The sequence below is a fragment of the Caretta caretta genome, chromosome 11 (assembly GCF_965140235.1).
Source record: "Caretta caretta isolate rCarCar2 chromosome 11, rCarCar1.hap1, whole genome shotgun sequence".
NCBI lineage: Eukaryota > Metazoa > Chordata > Testudines > Cheloniidae > Caretta > Caretta caretta.
This window is the reverse complement of record NC_134216.1, coordinates 59,612,976-59,634,903: the sequence shown is the minus strand read 5'-3', so window position 1 is coordinate 59,634,903 and position 21,928 is coordinate 59,612,976. Positions and strand designations below refer to the sequence as shown.

The window sequence follows — 21,928 nt, the reverse complement described above, 5'->3', positions numbered from 1 at the left end:
TAAAGATGAACGCACTGCATTTGAGAAGTTCACTAACAGAGTTGTGAAAAATTACAAGAAACCAAGAAGGATGTAGATGTAGTGCTTCATAGAGGCTTGAGTAGCCAACTTTAATTTGTGTGATGATTTTAAAACATGAGTTAAATCTAATAAAATGGTTATGAAACATTTTTCAGTTTTTACTATAGTGCCATACAGCTCACCTTCACCTGCACGGTCTCACCCCTTGGCCCTCACCCCACTCTAAATTCAAACAGCCTCCCCTAATTTCATTTCCTGAGGAAAACACTGAATACAGATGACATCTGCCTTGCCAACTCTCACAATCTGATCATAAGCCTCCTGATAATTGCTCTTTTTCTTGAAGCCCCAACTGCTGGAATCATGTAATTTTGAGAGACGTTCTAGATTCCATTAAAAAAAAAACAAAAAAAAAAACTTTGTAGCCCTCACTGTTGCAGAGAAAAGAGACTCGCCAGGGGCTCTGGTGGGTCTGTATTAGTGACCCCTCACTCTGCACACCATAAGGCTCCTATCCTTGGTGTAACTCCACTGGGAATTATATGTGAGGGGAGAGCAGAGATTTGATTCACTGAAACTGATGGAATTTGCATTCCTGTAAGCAAGGAAAGAACTGGGGTTACTATGTAGCCGGGTGGATAAGTCATTTGTACTTTTTTAAAACTACAAAATCCAATGTTTAAAATGTAAATATATTTATTTAAATCAAGTTTTAACATTTAATTCAGATATTTTTTATTTACATGTTGTTAGTTCTTTACTTCCTTCCTATTTTATAGTCTTGGATTGCCAAAGTGGATGTTTTGTGCTTGTTTCTTTAACTAGTTTTCTGTTAGTACAATTTCAGATTTTACAGAGATCTTTCTACTAAGAAGTTTTTCATTTATAATGCCTGTCCATGCTGAAAAAGACAAGTCCAGGGCCTCATTAACATCCTTACTCAGACACAACATTGATAAACAAATATCCCAGGCTATATTTACATTTTGACCGTGTTATACTCTTCTATCATGGTTTGCAGCCTGAAGTAAAGCGGACTTTTGGTCCTAAATTGCGTAGGTGACTGTGAAAATCCCATTCTTGGATTCAGGAGCCCAACTTTGGGTTCTTGTTTTTGAAACCGTTGGCCTTGTGTGTATATATAAAAAAGTTCAATCACTTTATTAATCTATTTCAAGACTTGTTTAACTTTAATCACATGAGTACTTCCATTGATGTCAGTGGGACTACTCATGTAAATAAAGTTGTGTAACTGATTGTTTGCAAGAGCAGGGCCTTTTTTTTTTTTTTTTTGGTGGTTAGGCCTATGGCAGTTTTGTACATTTCAAACAAGAGACTCTACCAGTAGTGGTATTTAAAAAAACAGCATGTAGGATGTATAATAAACTAAATTATGATCTAAAATTGCAATAGCAGACGTTTTCAAATTGATTAAAAAGAACCCCAATACATTTAAATTACCTTGATTTAAATTGCTCCTGTCTATTATGATGTTTCATTTTCTACACATCAAGTTATTGAAGGACATTAATTTTGAAATATTAATTTATTCAAAGTTAGACATAAAAAAACGAACTGACAAAATAAATACAACTAGAACTTACTATTCAACAGCGCGTTACACGGCTATAGAGAGATTAACATATACTTCACAAAAAAAGCACAGGATCCATGGCTGATCCACTAATTAATACAGCACTGAAGAAAGACGGTCTTGGAAAGAGCCCTAATGTTAGGACAAGGGTGGGCAAACTTTTTGGCCTCAGGGCCACATCGGGGTTGCGCAACTATATAGAGGGTTGGCTAGGGAAGGCTGTGCCCCCCCAAACAGCCTGGCCCCTGCCCCCATCCACCCCCTCCTACTTCCCGGCCCCCTCAGAACCCCCAACCCATCCAACCCCCCTGCTCCTTGACCCCTGACTGTCCCCTCCCAGAACCCCTGCCCCTAACCGCCCCCTGGGCTCCCACCCCCTATTCAACTCCCTCTGCTCCCCGTCCCCTACTTGCCCCTCCCCTGCAGAACCTCCACCCCATCCAACTGCTCCCTGCTCCCTGACTGCCCCTCAGGATCCCCTGCCCTTATCCACTCCCCCGCCCCTTACCATGCTGGAGTCAGCCATGCTGCTGCACTGCCCAACAGGAGCGGCGGGCCAGAGCGCTGTCCGTGCAGTGGCGTAGCTGCAGGGGAGTGGGGACAGCGGGAGGGGGGCCGGGGACTAGCCTCCCTGGCCGGGAGCTCAGGGGCCAGGCAAGACGGTCCCGTGGGCTAGATGTGGCCTGCAGGCCATAGTTTGCCCACCTCTGTGTTAGGAGGTGTATAAGCAAATCAATGATAGAAGATAGAAAAAGCCTAAATAGAACAGCGGTGAAGGAGGGAAATACAGCAATCAGCCAGCTACAAAAATGGCTCCTTTAGGGCTGCTTGTATCTGATAAATGTAAAGGGACAGCGATCAGAATAGCTGACACACACTGAGCTTTGTATGTAGCAGACGCTGCAGCAGTGATTCCAGACAGGCTTTGCGCTGTCACATAGGGGCTGCATCTTGCCAGAGACCACAGCCCTCCTGCAGCCCTTAGTCACTCCTGGCTCACCACAAGCATTTTGACAGGAAGTACCAAGCAGTAATAACAACAACAATACAAGTGTGTGTGAGAGAGAGCGAGCCAGTGTGTGTTTGTGTTTGACTGTGTGTTGGAGGACTGTGTAAGTGGGTGTTGGGGAGTGAGTGTGTGCGTGTGAGACAATCTGTATTGGGGGACTGTGACTCATGAGAGGCAGTCTCTCTGTGTAAGGGAAGTGTGAGACAGTGAGCGCACTGTCACTTTAAGTCCTCCCCTTCTTATCTCCCTTGCTCGGCCTGGCTCCCCCCGCGAGCCCGTGGAAGTTTCACTCCTCCTGTCCTTGTCCTGGTCCCGGTCCAGCCCCCGAGCCGCGCAGGGTCCAGGGAGGGACTCCACTCTGGGTGGAGGTGGGCTGACAACATGGCATGAGTCACACTCATCCCAAACTTTTACCAACCACTCCCCTTATTCCTATCACAATCTCTCATTTCCTCCTCTATATATAATATGCATAAAATCAGAATGAATATGAAATTAAAACACAAACTAAACAAAAAGTGTTAATCTTTAAAAAATTAGAACACATACAAAATAAAGATATTAATATGTATTATATATGTACACATTTCTATTACACAAAAATTATATATTAGTATAAATAAATATGTGTTTTTCTCTACAGCATCTCCGTAGTCTTCTTTCCTCAGCCACATTTTGCCCAACACTGGGCTAATTGCTAAACTTCCACTGTTTCGACTGCAGAAGCTGTTTCTAGGCTTGTGCTTTTTTTGGATGAAAGTTAAAAGCAGTCTGGCTTCAAGGGAGTGTTACTGAAAGTCATGGCCAAGCCCACAGCAGGCGATACATGGTGGGGTTGGGAAGCAGAATGGCCACTTCTAAAACAAACTTATTGGCCAAGCTACCAAGCATTTCACCTCTGGCAGCCCTCTTTTAGGCCTGGTCTACCCTTAAAAGTTTTGCCTGCATAGCTTTGTCAGTTAGGGATGTTATATTTTGCTGGCATAGCTGATGGCAAAAGCCCCTTGTGTGATGCAGGCATACCAGGAATGCATCATCCTTTTTGCAACCATGGCTTATTTTACTAGGGGAACTAGCATAAGCTATATCAGCAACAAGTATAACTGATATCAACTACATCTACTCTAGGAGAGTTTGCTGGTATAGTTATACCAGAAAACCTTTTAAGGGTAGACAAGGCCTTAGTTTGTTTGCTACACAGGAAACTGTACCAAGTTAAATAGTTCCCAACAGGGTTTGTGTGTTTACTTACTTTAAGTAGACTGGGGAGGGGGGGGGGGGAGATGGGACCATGTCATGGATGGAAGTACAGTCAGGCCAGTGACAGAAGCTTAAAAATGACTCATCCAGGCCCCAATCCTGCAAAAAGACTGAGAGTCAATCAAAAGTACTCACATGCACACTCACTTGCCTCAGAGCTCACAGGATCAGGGCCTTGTAGATAGTGGAAGGGAAAGGAATTGTTACACTTATGGTAATCCCATCTCTTATTGTTCCCTTAGGGAATGGAGAAGTAAATTAAAAAAAAATAAAATTACTAAGCAGAGGTCTTTTGTCTTGTAGAAATGCAGTGGCACAGGAGAACTGAACCTTGTGCACGTGAAGAGATTGCAGTGTCTGTAGTACGTTGCCCTTATGACTGAGTCTGAAGGTGCAGTGGAATGGGTGACTTGGTTCTGCCTGAGACTGGAGCATGTACTAAGTCTCACTGGCTGAGGCTCAATCTAGATGGGACTGAAATAACGTTAGAAGGGTGGGAGCAAGCAGCCCAAGGAACGGGGCTAGCTACAAAAACTCCTCTGCTTGGTCAAACGTGGAGGTTATTTGCTAGCCAGATTCACAGATTAGCAGTCTAATCCAATCCTGGGCTGCTGCTGGATACTCGGGGTCAGCTGTGGCAAAGAGCACATTTATCCATCTGTGCCCGGTTTGGCAAGTGTGACCTTTTATTTCAGAGGCAGGCCTGGCTTCCCTTACCTAGGCTTTTGTCACTGAGAGATTAGATTACTGTAAAGCACTTCAGGTAGGGCTACATCTTGGGACCACTGGGAAGCTGAAGTTAGTTCAGAATGTGAGAGCCTGTCTGTTAAGTGGGAGCATAACACACCAACGCTCTGTGAGCTGTACTAACTACTTGTGGGCTTCTGGTGCAACTCAGGCACTTCAGAAATGCCTGGAATAATGACAATTGAAGAAAAAGCCCACATGGATATCCGCGTCTTAACATCGTGTCCCATGCAATTTTCATTAGCTTTTAACTGGGGGGAAAAAAGAGTTTTTTCCTCAAGGTGTGTTGTAGCAGGAGTGAGTATTGTTGCTGTGGATCCAAGGTCCTGTTGTAATCATACACTCTGCTGTTCAGCTCAATATGGATATCCAATAGGGGGAGTTTTCTGCAAAGAGAGAAATAAAATTCTCACAAGTGAATGGAGGAGATCATCCCTTTTAACTTAAGAAGGCACCAGAGGACAAGCAGCTCCAGGCTCAGCGAGAGGAATGTTTCCAATCTCTGTCTTTAATACCAGAGGTAGAGATCACAAACTTGAGGTTACATATGCATTTATCAGACAGGATCTCTTATACTACAAACTTACTAGCATGTCATGGAGGACTGGACTCCTTCCATTCCTGACATCTTATGACCAAGTTTTAGATTTTAGGACCCTGTGGGGATGTGCAGAGCTTTTCTGCTGACTCACACTGAACCTGGCTGCCAGACCAGGTGGGATCTCTTTAGCTTAGCTTCAACTCAGAGTAATAAATGGCTCTCTGAGGAAAACTGAACTAAAAAGGGAAGGTCAAGAGGTCCTGCAGGGAAATTAAAAAAAACAACAACAACAAAACACCAGCAAGCAGCTCTGGCTAAATGTTTATAGTTCTAAGTACAGTACTGCTTAAGGACTCTGTTATTTAAAGACAACTCTCAGTTTGGACAATAGCCTGTTGGGGATGTCTGTTGGGGGTGGGAGAACAGCATGGGAATCCTGACTGTTCACATATCCTCTCCAGGACTGGACCTTCTTCTCCCATGCTGGAAGTAACCTTGCAACCCCCAGCTCTGGATTACCCTTACACTCTGCTCCAGAATTAGAAGCTCCATCCCATTTCTAGAGTACCTGGCCTGCACCCTGTAGGTCTGGGCCCACCTAGACTAACCCTCCAGACCTGGGCACCATCTTCCTCTATTGTCTCTCACATCACCAAGGTGCTCTGTAGTACTAAGCAGGATGAAACCTCAGCTCTCTTGCTGTGGGGCAATAAATTGAATGAAAAGGGTTTTTTTTTTTTTTACCTTTTATGAGGATTGCGCAGGAGCTGAGCCAGACAGCATAGATAAGAGGAGGAGGAGCTGGGTGACCTTTCTAGCACAGACACATCCACCTTGCATTGACTCCAAAAGATGTCTGCTACTGGGGGAATACTACAGTTCCAAGGTCTTCTGGTATTGGCAGTGATTTTCTGTTCTTTCCCATCCACCTCCAGCAGACTGGTGGGTTCTTGCAGATCTGCTGGCACAATGTAGCTTTGAATAAAGAAGAGCTTTGGTTTCCCTAGGAGTTCAGGGCATGAGTCTCCAGTAAAAAAATTCTTCACCCGATCCAAGGGGTACCCAGGAAAGGTCTGGTCTGTGCAGAAGATGCTCTGAGGGCTCCCCCGGCTGACCAATATGCAAATAAAGCTGTCATAGTCTCTGTGCTTTTGCAGCCTTGCAACTTCATGGAATGTTTGGTTCATGGCTTCCACACTTAAATACCGATAACAGTGAACTTCAAAGCCTAGAACTTTAAAGGTGTCCTCCAGTATATCTGGAAAAAGAAGAAGGAATTTGTTAAAGTGAATGTATTTCACTCAGTGAATATCAGCCATGTTGAAAGGCTCTTAATATCATGGTGTTTCACTACTGGAAAAACAAGCGGTTTGTTTCACTAAAGAAATTCAGCCAAAATCTAGAGTCTTTGCAGTGATATCAGTGTCACAATGGATTACACACATGACGATGTCTACATACTATCTTGAATATGAGGAAGGTGTCACAGTTTCAGGATAAGTGCACTTGTATTCCTTCACCAAGGGCACCTGCTTTAGGCTCCCAGCTCCTCAGCCATCACCTTTCTGGGCAGAGACCTGTCTCACTCTCTCTTGAGGCTGCACAGTTGTCAGCCTACAGCAAGCCAGATTGCCTAAAAGGTCAGCATCTGCACTTTGCTTTCTCTCCAGAGGCTATGACCAATGTATCACCCCCAGGTACAAATTACCACACAGTCCTTTCTAAGCAAGAAGATTTATTCTTAAGGTGAAAGCATTACAGAGAAAACACATTAAAAACAATAAAAGAACCCGCACACATGCTGGGAAGGTTACCAGAGGTCACCTCAACTCCAATCTTGGGCTCTGGTAGGTGTCAGACCTTCAAAACCCACAGCTGGATTTTCCCCATGTTTATAAGTTCATAGCTGTCTCAGATTCAGAACCAGAACACAGGCTAGGCAATTCAGTCATTTCTTTGTACAGGTAAGGCCTTTGATCTCCAGTCTCTGGGAGCAGGTAATCAGCAGACAATGACCCACTCATCAGGGTGTAACTTCAGAAGGCTGAGGTTTTGTATAACTGGAGGTGGGGAAGTTGCATTAACCTCCCTCTAGGTATTTCCCAGGAAATCCATTTCACATTTATTTTCCCAAAAGTCCATTCTTGTCTGGCACTTTTTTAATATAGTCCTTTGAACTACATTCCCAGGCCACACGTCCTATCTTCCCGCCCTAGAGAGGTCACACACCCACATAAACTTTGCATTTAATACAACTGACTCCAATGATACTTAAGCTTAATTCAACAAGGTTTCTCAAGGATATTGCAGGAAATTGCCATATCTGTCACCACAGGTATTTCATAAATGTGAGATGCATTCAACTGTGACTGCAGTGGGCTTTGGATCAGGCCCAGTGTCCCAAAAGAAGTGGCTTAGGGCTTTTAAAATCAGGCTGGAAAGAATGATAGACAGCGTACTACGGAGAGCAAAATTGTACGGGCAGGGAGCTGAGCTGGACTGCATAACAGGGGTTTTCCCCGTCTCTAACTGTGAAAATTTACTCAAAGTGGCTATTATGACAGAACTAAAAAGAGGTGCTGAGGCAAGGTACAGAGCTCAGCTGCTGGAATGAGACACAGCATTAATTCATCCTTGCAATTCTAAAGGAAGAATGGACAGTGGAGTCTGAACTAAATCACACAAACCTGGTGAAGAAAGATTTCTAGAGAGAGACAACTGACAGACCGTTCTCATCAACAAAAGGCAGAACACCGCAAATGAAACCTCGTAATTATGCCAAAAGTTAACTGCAGACATGGGAGGACATCAGATTTTAACTCTGCTGTCTGTTTGAACAATACTGCAAGAGAGCATTTTAGGCTCTGAAGAACTATTTTTGGGTCATTGGCTAATGTTAGACAATCAGATCTTGGAGACTGAAACCACAAGTAACTTTTAATGTTTACTGAACCATTAACTACCACAAATTACTTAGAATTGTACCTCCCTGTTTTCTCTCTTAACCACATTCCCCAGATACATTTTCTAAAATATTTTCTATTATTATTTATGAGCGCTACAGGTGTGCGTGGCACTTTACAGACATAAAGTCGGATTGCTTTTTGCCCCCAGAAATTTAGAAGTCCCAAATTGGCAAAAGAAAAGGGGGTTGAGCTACTTGCGAACGTAACTTGTAGCCAACAATAGCTGTACATGCTATTATCCCCAGCAAACCACACAGAGTTGGCATGGAGACCAGAACTTACGACACCAAAAATGTAAGCCTCTACCTCAGGGGTGGCCAGCCTGAGAAGGAGCCAGAATTTACTAATGTACATTGCCAAGGAGCCACAGTAATACGCCAGCAGCCCCCCCCCCCCCCCGCCCCGCTCCCAGCGCCTCCCACCCACCAGCAGCGCTGTGGATCAGCCTCCCACTCCCTCCCTACACCTCCCAATCAGCTGTTTTGTGGTGTGCAGGAGGTTGGGGGGGAGGGGGAAGAGTGAGGGCACGGCAGGCTCAGGGGAGGGGGCAGGCCCTGTGGCAGAGACAGGGGTTGAGCAGCGAGCACCCCGGCACGCTGGAAAGTTGGCACCTAGCTCCAGCCCTGGAGTCAGCGTCTATAGCAGGAGCCGCGTATTAACCTCTGAAGAGCCGCGGGCTGGCCACCCCGCTCTACCTAGCGAGCTAAAGGGGCAGCTCTGCAAGCTCGCTCGCTCACTAGGAGGAGCGGAGAAACAGAGACAGTAATATTCTTTTCACTTTCTGAAATGGACTGATCATGTGAAATAATGCAAAAGACTTTCCCAGGGTTGTGTGGGGTTCTTTTTGTTGCTGGTTTTTCATTTGTTTTTTAAGTAGGGAAAGAATAATGTTTCAAATTTAAGATATTTCCATTTTAAAAACTAGTGGGGAAAAAATGGAAGTGATTTTTGCAGCCAGTTAAATCTATTGTTCAGAAAAGCTGACAGGCATCAACAGTTAGTTGTGTGTTCTGCCAGGATGCTTCATTCAAAGATGGGAAAAGCAACATCCCTATCTGAGCGATTAACAAGAGGCTGCAGTCTCTCAGGGCCATGTGGGGGGAACACCACCTCTTCAGGAGGTTGAATGTTGAAGAGGGTGCACAGTTCAGGTAAAATCAGGTTTAGCCCCATGAGATTTTTTTATTCAAGAGACTGAATCGTTTTAATACTGTTTAGCCCTAAAAATACCTTGTTCCTTAGTTAACAACAATCAGATATATTTATTCCAATGTAGGGCATGTACAAACAGGCAATCTGAGTGTCTTTTACATAGTTTATTCCTAGCAGAGAGAGAGAGTGTGAGTGTATCCGTCCACAAAAAACACATGCTTATCTGTAGCAACCTACACATACACATTATTTAATTAATTACAGCTGACATTCTAATTGCATGCTATTCTGTCTTTGCAAAATATGCTGTGAGCTTTGGATGGAGCTATTTCACATTAGAGGTTGAACAAGGGGAAAAGTAAAAGCCAGGGGTGCAGAGATCTAAGGGGGCAATATCCGATGCTCCATATAACTCCAGTGGCAGAAACCCCGCCCCCCAAGACACGGCAAACACTTTATTTTAACGACATCCTTTATCACTAAAAAATCCAGGCAGAGAAGGTGGAATTGTTTTGCCAGAGAAATGCTGCAAATATAGATCCCAGCTTCCATCTTGATTTGAGAAAGGAAGCCAAGATCCCCTAGAATCTAGCCATTGGTGGCTGGGCTTGAATTTTATTCAATCTATGATAAAGTGGTGTTGCTTGTGTTTTGTGTCATTTGCAGCTGCTCCAACTTTGGTGCAGTCTCTTCAGAATAACTCCTGGGCAGTTGCACTCCATCCGCTTCTGATGGCAGATGCAGCTCTGTCCCCCAGCAGTTCCTCCCACCCTTTTTCTCCTCTGCCTGAAAACATCTGACTTCTGCAATCAGGCATCTCACCACACGGTCTCTAGAATAATCAGACCCTTCTTAAACTATATGTAGGCATTGTCATATGCCCTGCCGCTGTCAAACCTCCTTGTAATCCTATTAACATAATATGGGTGGGTGCATAAAGTACAAGTCTATTTAACAGCCCATTTCCAGAAGGTGATGATAGAAAATTTATCCTCTACATTTAACTATTCCTGAGAGACCTAAAAAAGCTGTGCAAGCAGCTGTGTTACTGCAGGATTTTGCACAGGCAAAGAACAAGTACTTGTGCATGCAGACAGCCGTTTTGTGCATACAGGCATAGTCTGCCGGTGCATATTAAATGCCAATTTCTGAAGATTTAACCCGTTTTTGCCCCCTCTGGCTATGGAGGACCCTGCTCTACCAAGTTAACATTCTCTGATTGGAGCATGCTCCTGTAAGGACAGTTTTGCTCCTTTGTCAGGGCTGAGTTGTCCATACGGAGCAGGTGTGGCAGAGCTAGTTTAGGGCTCTTCGATTTGTTGTTATTAGACCCGATGCCCATTTCCTTAGTATGGGGTGTTTGCTGAGTAACAGCCATTTAGAAGTGTGTGTGTGTGTGTGTGTGTGTGTGTGTGTGTGTGTGTGTGTGTGTGTGTGTGTGTGTGTGTGTGTGTGTGTTGCACAAGGTCTGATGTCTTATGTGGCAGAGGAGATCTAAATTTATGCACCAGGGACCCTGAATTTTTATAGCATTTTCCCCCTCTACTCTCTGCCCTCCCAACAAGTTCTCTCTCTCTCCCTCCAGTTCTCTGCCCTTCTCCCCACATCCACTTTTGCTGTAAGAAGGTAGGTCCTGCCATTCAACAAACCACCCTATTCAGCAAAGCGCTTCAGCACACACTTAAAGCTAAGCCCATGCCTAAATTCCACTGAAGTAAGTGGGATTACAGTAAGTACTTTGCTAAATTGGGCCACAAAGAGCAGGACTGCATGCAGGGCCAAAAACAGCCTCAATTCCTCCACACCTTAAGAGCCCACTCCTCTGCCTCCACCTCCATCTGCCGCCAATTTAAGTGCATCTGGTTTTTCCTCACTGACCTCCTTATCATGGGAATAGGGGATCTCTTTAGCCCTCCACCCCTCCCATCTTCTGTATCCCAACCCAAGCCTGCTGCCACACACAGCTCCCCACTCCTGAGGCTTGCAGGAGGGAGCTTCCAGCACAGCAAAGTGGTAATTCTGTAGCGTGACCTTTAGTTCATTCACTATGAACACAAACACACAACTCTCACCTGCAGAGTATCCGTCCCTTATACTCCTTATTCTGAGATTAAATTCAGTTCTGTTTATGCAGCCTTCACATTTTCCACATGCCACAGGTTTTAGTATTGCCAACGCTAACAGTGCAGTGGGAGCTGTTGGGAGGGGAATGAGAGCCAGAGATTTTGGCAGCAAGAGTCAGTGGGGCTGTTGGTTGTGGGGAGGGTTCCCTCACCTTTCATTCCCCATTTTGGGGGGAGGAGATGGAGGGTTGAATAATTTTGTCTCCACCAGAGCAACCAGCTGCCCAGATATTTAACCGGAGCAGGGACGTACACGATCTCGCTTCAGGCCCTGCCCTAACTCTGTTTCCCTTTCTTGCCCAGTTACCCAGACTCACACATGGGTGTTTGCCCAATAGCCCTCCACTCTGGGGAGTCTGGCTATGAACCAAGCTCATGCAATACAGACCTTCTCCCCTCCCTTCCTAGTGGCTGATACCCTAACTGCAGGGTTCTCAGTCCTATTCCTGCTGAAGTTTTCCTCCTAGCGGGATTCCCTCCCATGTGGCCTTCCTCACTGGCTCCTGCTCGCTGCAGGCTGTTCTCCCAGGCTTTCTCCCTAAGAGCTCCTCAGCCTAGGCTTCCTCACGGGCCCTTTCCTGACTGGTCCCTCCACCTGGGGAAGTGGGCTAAGCCTGGCAGAGGTGCAGCTGAGCCCCAAGCCCTTTAGAAGGCAAGGTCATCCCGGTTTACTGCCACGAACTTGAACACCAGAGATATACATTAGCCTTTTTCCTGCTAAAAGGATGAGCAGTGAAATAGTTAATGTTCACATTTAAATTCACATAATTAGGCGTCAGCATGAATATCCCATTGAATGAGTAGCTCACGCTTCTCTCAAAACTATTGTTTCAGGCTGTCTTCAAACTCAGACGGCCACCAGCTCATGTTATGTGCCACAGAGATGATTATGTGGCCACTTGCACAGCTGCATAATCATTTACACAGGCCCCTCCTTCTAGTCTTTTCTTTAATTTTACCACAGGTGGTTCAAGCGTCAGGAATGTAGGCAAGGGCTTCTTCCTTCATGGCTCTGAACAAATCCCTTTTTTCCTATTCAACTTCTGCCTCCCTTTAGAAGAGTGGAAAGGCACAGCATCCTCGAAGGATGCCACACAAGCTGTAGCTGCGGGAACTCGTATACAGTAAAATTCAGAGAACCTTCCCTTCACTCTCCCTTTTGCACCAGGATAAGGCCTTGGGTCCCTTCTAGCATGGGTGCTAGCACAATTTGGATAGTGGGGGTGCTGAGAGCCACTGAACTGAACTGTAAACCCCGTATATGATGGAACCCACATCAAGCCAGGGTGCGCAGCAGGACCCCCAGCACTCCTAGCAGGTAGCGTAGCCGGGGGGAGCAGCCGCTCCCCCTCTGGGCACCAGTGGCGCCTTTTCAATTTATAGGTGCCTTTTTAAAATTTTTACTCACCCGGCGGTGCTCCAGGTCTTCAGCAGCAGGGGCCTTCACGCGCTCCGGCTCGGCGGGGGCCTTCACTCACTCTGGGTCCTCGGCGGCATTTCGGTGGCGGGGTCCTTCAGGGCCGCCGAGGACCCAGAGCGCCGCCCGATGTGTACAAGCGGGTGGCACCCTTTTTTATGTCCGCTGCCCCTGTTCGCTCCACCTGGCTACGCCATTGCTCCTAGTTCCACCGCCTATGACTTCTAGTTCCAAGAATCCCCATATGGTGGCTATCAGAATTTCTTGTTTTACATCTGTCAGCCTAAGATGCCACTTGCCTGCCAGATTCAGATCCTGCTGCGTCTCCATGTTTGCAGTTACTATTCTCCAAATATTGTGTGAAGAAAAGTGTAAGCATTATAGAAAGATGGTCTGTCCGCTTAGACCATTAATAATAAGGAACAGCAGAGAGCTGCTCACAAACCCCCTCCTTCCACCTGCCCTTAGCCTTGAATTGGTGCTGATTGCAAGCATTCTCTGTTTTCTGTTTTTAGCCACTCGTGTATTCCACTGGCATGATTCAAGCCCTAGAGAGATTTTTGCTTACGCAAGAGTCTGTCACATGGACCTTTTCAAAAGACTGTCTGAAAAATGCAAACTTTAACCTGGGTATTTATGGAATTCAACTTTACATGTAAATGCTTCCAAAAATGTCAAGAGGAAATTAAAGAAACCAGTTCCTTCCCCTCTAAAGCTGTGATATCAGCTTCTGCTAAGCTGAGATATGACAGAAACCCAGGTGTGTTATGAATAAAAGGTTCTGTGCCTTCAGCTACTCAAGACACGTGCTGTCCAATGTAAGCACACTGTTTGAAGTGCACTATTGCTTTTATTTTTAAAAGCAGTAAGAAACTTCCATTCTATGCCTGCCCCTGATGTGAGATCTTGAGCAAGTCACTCCCTCCCAGAAACTCCACCCTTTTTCTTCCTCTTGGTCTGTTCTTGGTCTATTTACAGCTTAAGATCTTTGGGGCAGAGACTCTCTTGCTATGTGTATTTACAGCACGGAGGGCAATGTGCTGCTAATCTCAGCTGGGCCCTTTAGCCACTACTGTAAAACCAAACCACCACCAAATAATAGTACCAAATAACAACATTTTAGACCAGATGACCAATGAGACCTGACCTTTGTTTTGCAACACACACTTGCACAGTCGGAATGTAGTCTGGCCAATCATAATCCTTACATTACAATATTGTACATGCTGCAGAGTAGAGCTGCAAAGAATTTTATGTTCTTGAGACCCACCTGTGTCATTGCCAATGCAATCTATAATCAGGCATATTCCCAAAGGCCGACTCTGCATTCTGTACTGATCATCGTACACCTAGAAAAGCAAAAGAGCAAATATCTATTTCATTGCTGCGCTCTCTCTCCTCCAGTGCCCAGACCTTCTCCTTTTTAACCCCCTTCCCACACAGAGCTGCCCCCTCCCTCTCTCACCCTGTGGGCTGTGCACAAAGTGGCTTGGAGAAATGTATGTGGAGGTGCTGCAGCTGTCCCTCTAACTGACATACTTCACTTCTGTGATGGGAAAGGTTCCGGAGGCATTGATGCATGGTTTTTATTTGGCACTGCTATTACCTTGGTTTGGCCCCTCACTCCATGCAATCTCACTATCTTTAATGGAGTTGCATCATAAGCCATAAACAAATGCGGAGTGTGACCCAGACTTTCTAGGAAAGTTGGGGCAAGTTTGATTGCAAAGCTGTTTACTGCAGACAGATCTTTAACTTAAGAAGAATCTTCTTAATCATATGGCCATTCACAGCAATGACCCTGATGGAGAGACTGTCAATTCTCTCTGTACACAATGGGACTTGGACAACTTTTTATTGCCACACTAACAGGAAGTGGAACAACTGTGTGTTCTATACACCTGCAGCGGCATGGTTAATTACATTAACATGTATTTCCTTACCGAGCAGTCATCTTGTGGAAAAACTACAGTTCAGTTCACTCAATCCCTCCCCTTTAACAAGTTTACCACCACTTTGCTACAGATATTCTATTCCTGGTGGAATTCTGTGCCAAAAAAAATTTAAAATTTTGCAACAAAAAATTTAAAATTATGCATATTTTATTTGTCAAAATAACACAATATCATCACACCAGTTTCAATTATTTTTGATCATTTATTTCAAAATACCTGTCAGCAAATATGTCTGTAACAATACAGACAACAAAAGATTCAGGAAATGTTTTTTTTGACAAACAGATTCCTTACTAGGCATATTAATAATGAACTCTGAGTAATAATTCACTTAAACTACAATACAGAACCGTATTTCCCGCACTCCTCAGAAGCAGTGCAAAGGCTTGGGAGAGTCAGGGGTAACAGAGGAGCTGAGGGAGAGGGAAGTAGATTGCTGGGAAGGAGCCTGGGTGTGAACTTGGAGGGTTGTTGGGTCTGGATGGGAAAAGTATGGAATGTTTTTTTTTTTTTGTGGTGGTTTTTTTTTGGTGGGGGTGGGGGTATTGTTAGGAAGCTTCCCCCACGCAGACCCTGGCTAACCCCAGCCTCTCCCATTCAGTCAGGCATACCTGCCCTTGTCCCCATGTGTCTCTGTATCCCTCCCCCATCCCCAAGCGTCTCTGTGCCCTCAGCCAGCCACTCCCCTGTCCCTGTGTAGCTCTGCACCCCTTTGCCTGCTCCCATGTCTCTGTGCCCTCAGCCAGCCACTCCCCTGTCCCTATGTAGCTCTGTACCCCTCCCCCCGTGGCCCTGTGCCTCCACTCCCATTCAGCCCCTTCCCCAGTCTGTCCTCCCCCACTAGCCCTTATAAGCCCCTTCCCCAGCACCCCACAGCCCTTGTCTCCTCACCTGGCCTGACAAGCCCTGCAAGCACTTCCCTTCACTGGCAGGGAGCTGCAGCTTAGGGCTATCGCCAAAGTGCCCTCTGGTGGGCAACAGGCAGAACTGCAGCAACATTCTGGCAGAAGCTTTTTTCTCCACAATTAGAAATCTGCAGGGCTCATTAAATTTGCAGGCGCGCAGTAGTGCAGAATTCCCCCATGAATAGTATTCCCTTGCTAACAATAAAGCATACAGTAATCCCCTGCCAAAAATGCACAAGTATTATGCAATTATGCATTTTTCCAGGCATGGAAATGGAGGATGTCTCTTCAAAAATCAGTCACAAAAGAGCCTAAAGTGTATATATACCTTTTTTTTCACCTGAGATGAGGTGGCTCCCGATTCCTGTACTGATGTGTGAACTGGTTCTGCTGTGGTTACAGAACACAATATAATGATTCTCAGCATTCACGTGATATTTTAGTATGCAGATATTAGTGAGGTTTCTTTCAAAATAAAATTAAATAAAAAAGTAACCCAACATCTCTCTCCTTCAGCCCTGTTAATTCCTATCCGAGCAAATACATACTACATGTTTAAAAAAAAACAAAAAAATTCAAGTGAACCTAGCCCATGTTACTAGTGACTGAAAATCATTGTGCGCTGGCAGAACAGTGGCCTATGAATGTTCGCAAAGCATCACATGTGAAAGTAGTTGGAGGTCTCAGCCTAGTTCCTGATGGACTACGGTGCCCATGATAAAACCTACATCTTATTGCCACTAATTGGCACCCCTTTTGGCAGGCTCTGCAGAGATGCCAAGGATTAAAGGCACATGGAAACACAGCTACCCTTGCACATTCCTAATCAGGGGTCCCATTAGAGTGGCAGCTCGTGGTTCTCGCAGTGTAGGGATGCCTGCACTGCTGTTGCTCATATTGTTCCAGTGTGGTGGATAACAAGAGGATATCAGTCTCCAGGGCTTCAATTCAGCACCTTTCACAAGCAATAAATTAGCCAAGATAGTAACACGTTGCAGACTTAAGAGTTCACTTTGCTTTTCTGGGCCAGCTCAGATGGATATAGGAAACCCAGAAGTGGGGAAATAAGTTAGCCCTAGTTATGTCTTGTTTTACAATGGTTAACCCTGTTTCAAAAAGGCTAGTTACCTAGATCTCTCATCTTTAATTGGCTGAGCTGGTTTGGGTTTGTTTTTTTCTAACTTGGCTTTCTTATAAGAAATATGTTTTGGATCAGTTCTCGTTTCTGTCGTTGCACTCCATGGGAATTTAGAAGTATTGTACTATTTTAGAAACACTACAGGGAAATAAATGAAAAGAGACAGAAACAAATACAGTGGTTTCCTCATTTATCCCAAGTCAAAATATACACAGAAAAATTGCCTGAAAATCCAATCGAATCTACTTTGTTCTGCTTCTTCAATACAAAGGTAAGATTGCCCCCACACCCACGTCTGTAGTTCTCTCCCTCTCTCTTTCCACATAAATAGACCTCTTAATTAAATGATCTGTGTATTTTCATCAAAACTTTACCCAAGAAAAACAGCACATAGGCACACTGATTACATGAATTTTTAACATACGCAACCATATTGTTTTATGGGCAGCATAGTCCATTAAATTAACAGCAAAAAGTAAACTGGATCTCATTCCTTTCCTTTCCCCGTGTAGTTTGCAACTTTTTCACTAGGAATGTTTCCTGAGGTCTTTCTGACCTCTCTAGATTCCCACATAGTACTTGTACTGAATCCCATCCTTGGTCTAACTATGTGACACATCTAATCAAGAGTTAAAACACCAGTTATGTGGGTAATGCTCAGGTCTACAGGCTTTATATAGTACCACATCCTATTTTAATGTGATATCTCCCACATTGGTATATAGATGGTATCTGAAGGAGACTAATTCTATTATCTTAAACAGTAAAGCATCATTTTTACTTCCTTAGATTCTACTTCAGTAAGTTAGATAGTTTGTCACCCAAATGCTTTAAAGAATGTTTAAAATGAAGGACACTGGAAAATTTAATAAAATGAGTAAATATTAAAAAATAGTGCTCGTATGGAGTGCTTACAAGCTTCAACTGAAATCAATTGGAGTGGCAGGTAATCAGCACCACTGAAAGCTAGTCCCTTAATACAAAGAAGTACACAGATGGTCTTTTTATTAATGAAAGAACAGGTAGGGTGTTCTTACTCTGAATGGCATGTTGTCCATTTAATGATCTTTCTTTGTTCACGTTCTGGATCTAAAAATTAAAAAGAAGGCATATTTTCCTCTCTTTTACCAGAAATGTACAATCACACCTTGTTAAATATCACACACGATTTTTCAAAAAGAGAAGGTTATAAATAAAGAGTTAATAGCTCTATCCACTATACAGGAGTAGCAACATTTACCGCATCAGGCACAAACTTTGGTCAAAGGTTCAGTCAAAACAAAGCCAACTCCACACAGAGGTGGAAAACTGTGAGCCAATGAGGCGTTTTGCATGCAACAGGCAGTTAAACTGAATTGAATGGGATGCTGTATCTATACTGTAGCAACTCTGAAAACTAGTTTTGTGTATTTCCCAAACTGGTAACAGAAAGGGACATTATTGTTGAAGTTGTGTTGGAGGGTGTACTATGCACTTCAGTGTATATTATATTTATGATACACTTCATACATTTATATCTACAGAATATACAAGATTGAAGAATTCTTTCTGAGGAAAGGGCTATATTAAGAAAGCTGGAATTATCATGACATCAGTGTCAGACAACATATTCAAGACCCAGCTGCAAATCTAGGATAAATTACATACGACAAGAATAAACTCCTAATAATCTCAAACGGACTTGTCATATATTCAGTCAAGATCATTGATCAAAACATAGACTTTATGGGAAATCTAAGGAAAGTTACCTTTCCCAAAAACATAAACCAAAACCTTCAGCTTCGAACAGTCAGTGGGAAAAGTATTTTTCCATAGGTTTTCCATGACGCACCACAGCCATACATAAGGATAAAGATCTTGTCCTAGTAACTCAGGAAAAAAACACCCCTTCGTAGCTTCAATGGAAGTTCTGTCTGAGTTACAAGTGCTAGATCAGGACCAAAAAAGCAGCAGGTAAAAGGGACTAGACAAATAGATTGAGCAATGCATTATATTCCAGTTACTAGAAGTACCAAGTGCCCTGAATTAGTTTTCTCTATCCCCCAACTTCTTGGAAGGTCAATTTCTTCTTGCTCCTGACAGCTTTTACAGACAAACCACGAATCTGGCCGATCTGATGCATACTTACCCCTGAACTGTAGGGAGGGTCAATGAGAGTCAGGTTAGGGAGAGATGCCTGAAGTGCATTTATATACATTGGCTGAGAACCACTGTTGGACAGAGCTGAAAATTGAACAGAAATATACAGAGATGAAATTAGCTGTGGTTATTAAAGCAGAGCCTTCTCCCCAAGATGAGTATGTGTTTCAACAGTGCCCAGCACAATGGGGTCCTGGTCCTTGACTGGGGGCTTCTAGGCACTAATGCAATACAGATTAATAATCATTAATAATGAGTCAGTCAATTTTTCAGTCACAGCTGGATCACCATCCTAAGGGCGTAGTACTGTACCTACATATTGCAAAGCTCTTCAAAATGGTAGCATGTATTCCAGTGTGCAGCAGGTGAAGGGAAAAGTTATATTCCCCATTCTGAATGTCCTTGGTATTGTGATATATCTAAGCATTTTTTTACACTGTAGTTCCTCGAAAATGTAATCCAGTGTCTTCATCACCAAGCGTGTCCAATTCTTAGGAGGACTGAATGATCCCTATTCAGTACTGAGGTGAAAAACATGTGTCTTACCTTCACATTTGTACCGCTGGATCTTCTTTTTCAGGTCTATCCTATGAATGTTCTGCAAACAGTCTTCTATCAAATCCAACTGATTCGGAGCCACCAGATTTAGTTTCTCTAGATCACTGACAACAGCCAGGAAACTCTAGGACAGCAGCAGAAAGCATTACAAACTCGAAGGCCAGCAATTTGTTCCCTACCAGAAACTCTGGGAAGAGCAAGTCTAGCCTCAGTAGCCCAACAAAATGATACAGGGCATAATGCAGGCTCTCCTTTAACTCTTCAGAGACTACGAATGCAAGTCCTCCTAAGCATTCACACAGCTGCCAGTCTGGAATGTGCAAGGATTCTTGGTGTCATGCCAATTTATTATCTGAAAGCTAGAGTGTGATGCTGTTGCAAAGACACATCATAGTGTTTGAGGAAACAGTTTTCATTTTCTCCCCACTGCTCAGTCAGCCAGGCAGAACCTTGCCTCACATGCCACAGAGTATGAAAGCCTTGGGAAATCTGTATTTTTTTCCCCCCACCCACTCTTTTCTCTGCAAGAAAAACCTCAGTGACAAAAAAACAAATTTCTTAAACTTGTGCTCTGTGAGGACAGATTAATTATCTCCCAATTACTGCATCCCTCTGACTCAGAACACCCAGAGAGACACAACCAGGATTCAAATGGAAGAAGAGCTGCTTTGGTAAAATAAACCTGTTTGTTTAACATGTGAACTAGGGGACAAACACGAAGGGGCATTATCCCCATAATCATGGTTACATTCATATTTTTCTCCATTTGGGAGGGAGAGGGATTGGATCCCACATACTTTCAAATGGCAGAACTTTTAAGGGGAGAGGCTTTATTTCTGAGTTTCTTCCAGCAACTAGTCCCACTAAGTGTAGCACTCTTCATATTTCCCTCTCCTCATCTCTCTAGATCTTAGTTCCTGTTCCATCCTATTTGATTTTAATGCATCATCATCCCGCCCATAATTCCTTATTTCTGCTTCTCTTTTCCACTGTTTCTATGCATCTCTTTTCTCTCCCTTCGGGTTTCACATGTTATTTTGGTAACTTGCCTTTTCCTTTAGTTTCTCATTCACCTACCCCTTCCATTTTGGAGCAAAAAAGATAATTCAATATGGAAACAAAAAGTAGGCATTACCTTCTCTTTTGCCATTTTCATACGTGGCACATAATCCTTGAGCAGGAAAATGACAGAACCCACTTCTTTTTTATCCAGCTCTTCGTTAATCTCTACCATCAGCACCCTGCAAGAGAGATCAGCCATTTCCAAAGGATTAGCTTTCAGTAATATCCCAGTCCTGCTCAAATGGCCCATGTCACAGAAACAGGCTTTATCCAGCTCCCCAGTCTGATTAAATAATCCATTCCTTGCAATCAACACATATATCTCTCTAAGTCTCCAAGACACACTCAGTAGGGAGAAGGGTCCAGTGGTTAGGAGAGCAGACTGGAAATCAAGGGAAGTGGGTTTATATTTCTGGCTCTGACTTTGACTTGATGTGTGAGCACGTTAACCTACAACCCACCAAGTCATAACATTAAGTGTTACGATTACATGACTTCTGACTGCTTCAGGGGACTAAAGGAAAGCAGGAGAGGGATCAGGAAGACATGTTCTCCAAATGGGTGTCACGATTTCCTATTGACTCAATTCCCACAGTCCTTCCTAGTCTTTTGAACAATTGCTGTAAAAGTCGCTGTATAGATAAATTCTGATAGCACCCTGTGATGGGGTAGGAATGGACTGGGCGCACCCGGCCCTGCACAGTCTGGACTGTCCCAGCTGGAGCCAGGGCTTTAAAAAGTGAAGAAGAGCAGTACAGAGGGAGGCAGCAGAAGGGAGCACAGGGCTGCTCTGAAGGGAAAATGCTACTACCCAGGAGCTCATTGCCTGGGATCTGGCAACACAGATCTGGGCAAACCCACGGAGGGGAGGCAGACAACTGGGATTGCAGGCCAGAGATTTAGGGAAGTTACTCCAGGAAGCAAAAGGGGACTGGGGTAGGAAGTGGTCCAGGGAAGAGCAACGGTTTAGCACCCCAAAATGTCAAGTGTAGCTGCCTAGCAGTAGACCCTGGACTGAAGCCCACTGGAAAGGGCATTACCCCACCAGGAGTCTTCACCTTGGTGAGACACCTGCAGGAAAGGCCTTGAGTGTTCAAGTGCCCAGCCCCAAGCAGGTCTCTGTGCTAAAGGGAAGGACTGGAAACCATTGTGCCAGGGGTACTGAAGGAACGGACTGTGCTTTCAACATGGAGGTGCCTGCCAAAACCCCGCCAAACCATTAGGCAGCACTTTTGGTGCCTGTACACCTAGGATTGCCAACTTTCTAACAGCAGAAAACTGAACACCCTTCCCTCGCCCCACCCCTCCCCCCACACTCACTCCATCCCCACTCCCTCCATT

At 44.4% G+C, this 21,928-nt stretch overlaps 1 protein-coding gene across 5 annotated transcripts in view; it reads right to left on the bottom strand.

The window, feature by feature from the left end:
• Window positions 1-3,132: 3,132 nt before the first annotated feature.
• Window positions 3,133-21,928, bottom strand: part of CFLAR (CASP8 and FADD like apoptosis regulator) — a 34,966-nt gene continuing 16,170 nt past the window's right edge. For 4 of the 5 annotated variants that reach the window (XM_048869302.2, XM_048869303.2, XM_048869299.2 and 1 more), the window contains 8 exons: window positions 20,661-20,766; window positions 19,514-19,649; window positions 18,957-19,051; window positions 17,866-17,917; window positions 16,019-16,080; window positions 14,101-14,179; window positions 5,917-6,430; window positions 3,133-5,017 (listed from right to left, as the gene is read on the bottom strand). In XM_048869302.2, coding sequence (XP_048725259.1) covers window positions 4,879-5,017; window positions 5,917-6,430; window positions 14,101-14,179; window positions 16,019-16,080; window positions 17,866-17,917; window positions 18,957-19,051; window positions 19,514-19,649; window positions 20,661-20,766 — 1,183 coding nt within the window. In that variant the 3' untranslated portion in view covers window positions 3,133-4,878. Of the gene's footprint in view, window positions 5,018-5,916; window positions 6,431-14,100; window positions 14,182-16,018; window positions 16,081-17,865; window positions 17,919-18,956; window positions 19,052-19,513; window positions 19,650-20,660; window positions 20,767-21,928 lie in introns of those variants that run through there. The other variant, XM_048869308.2, reaches the window with a different exon arrangement.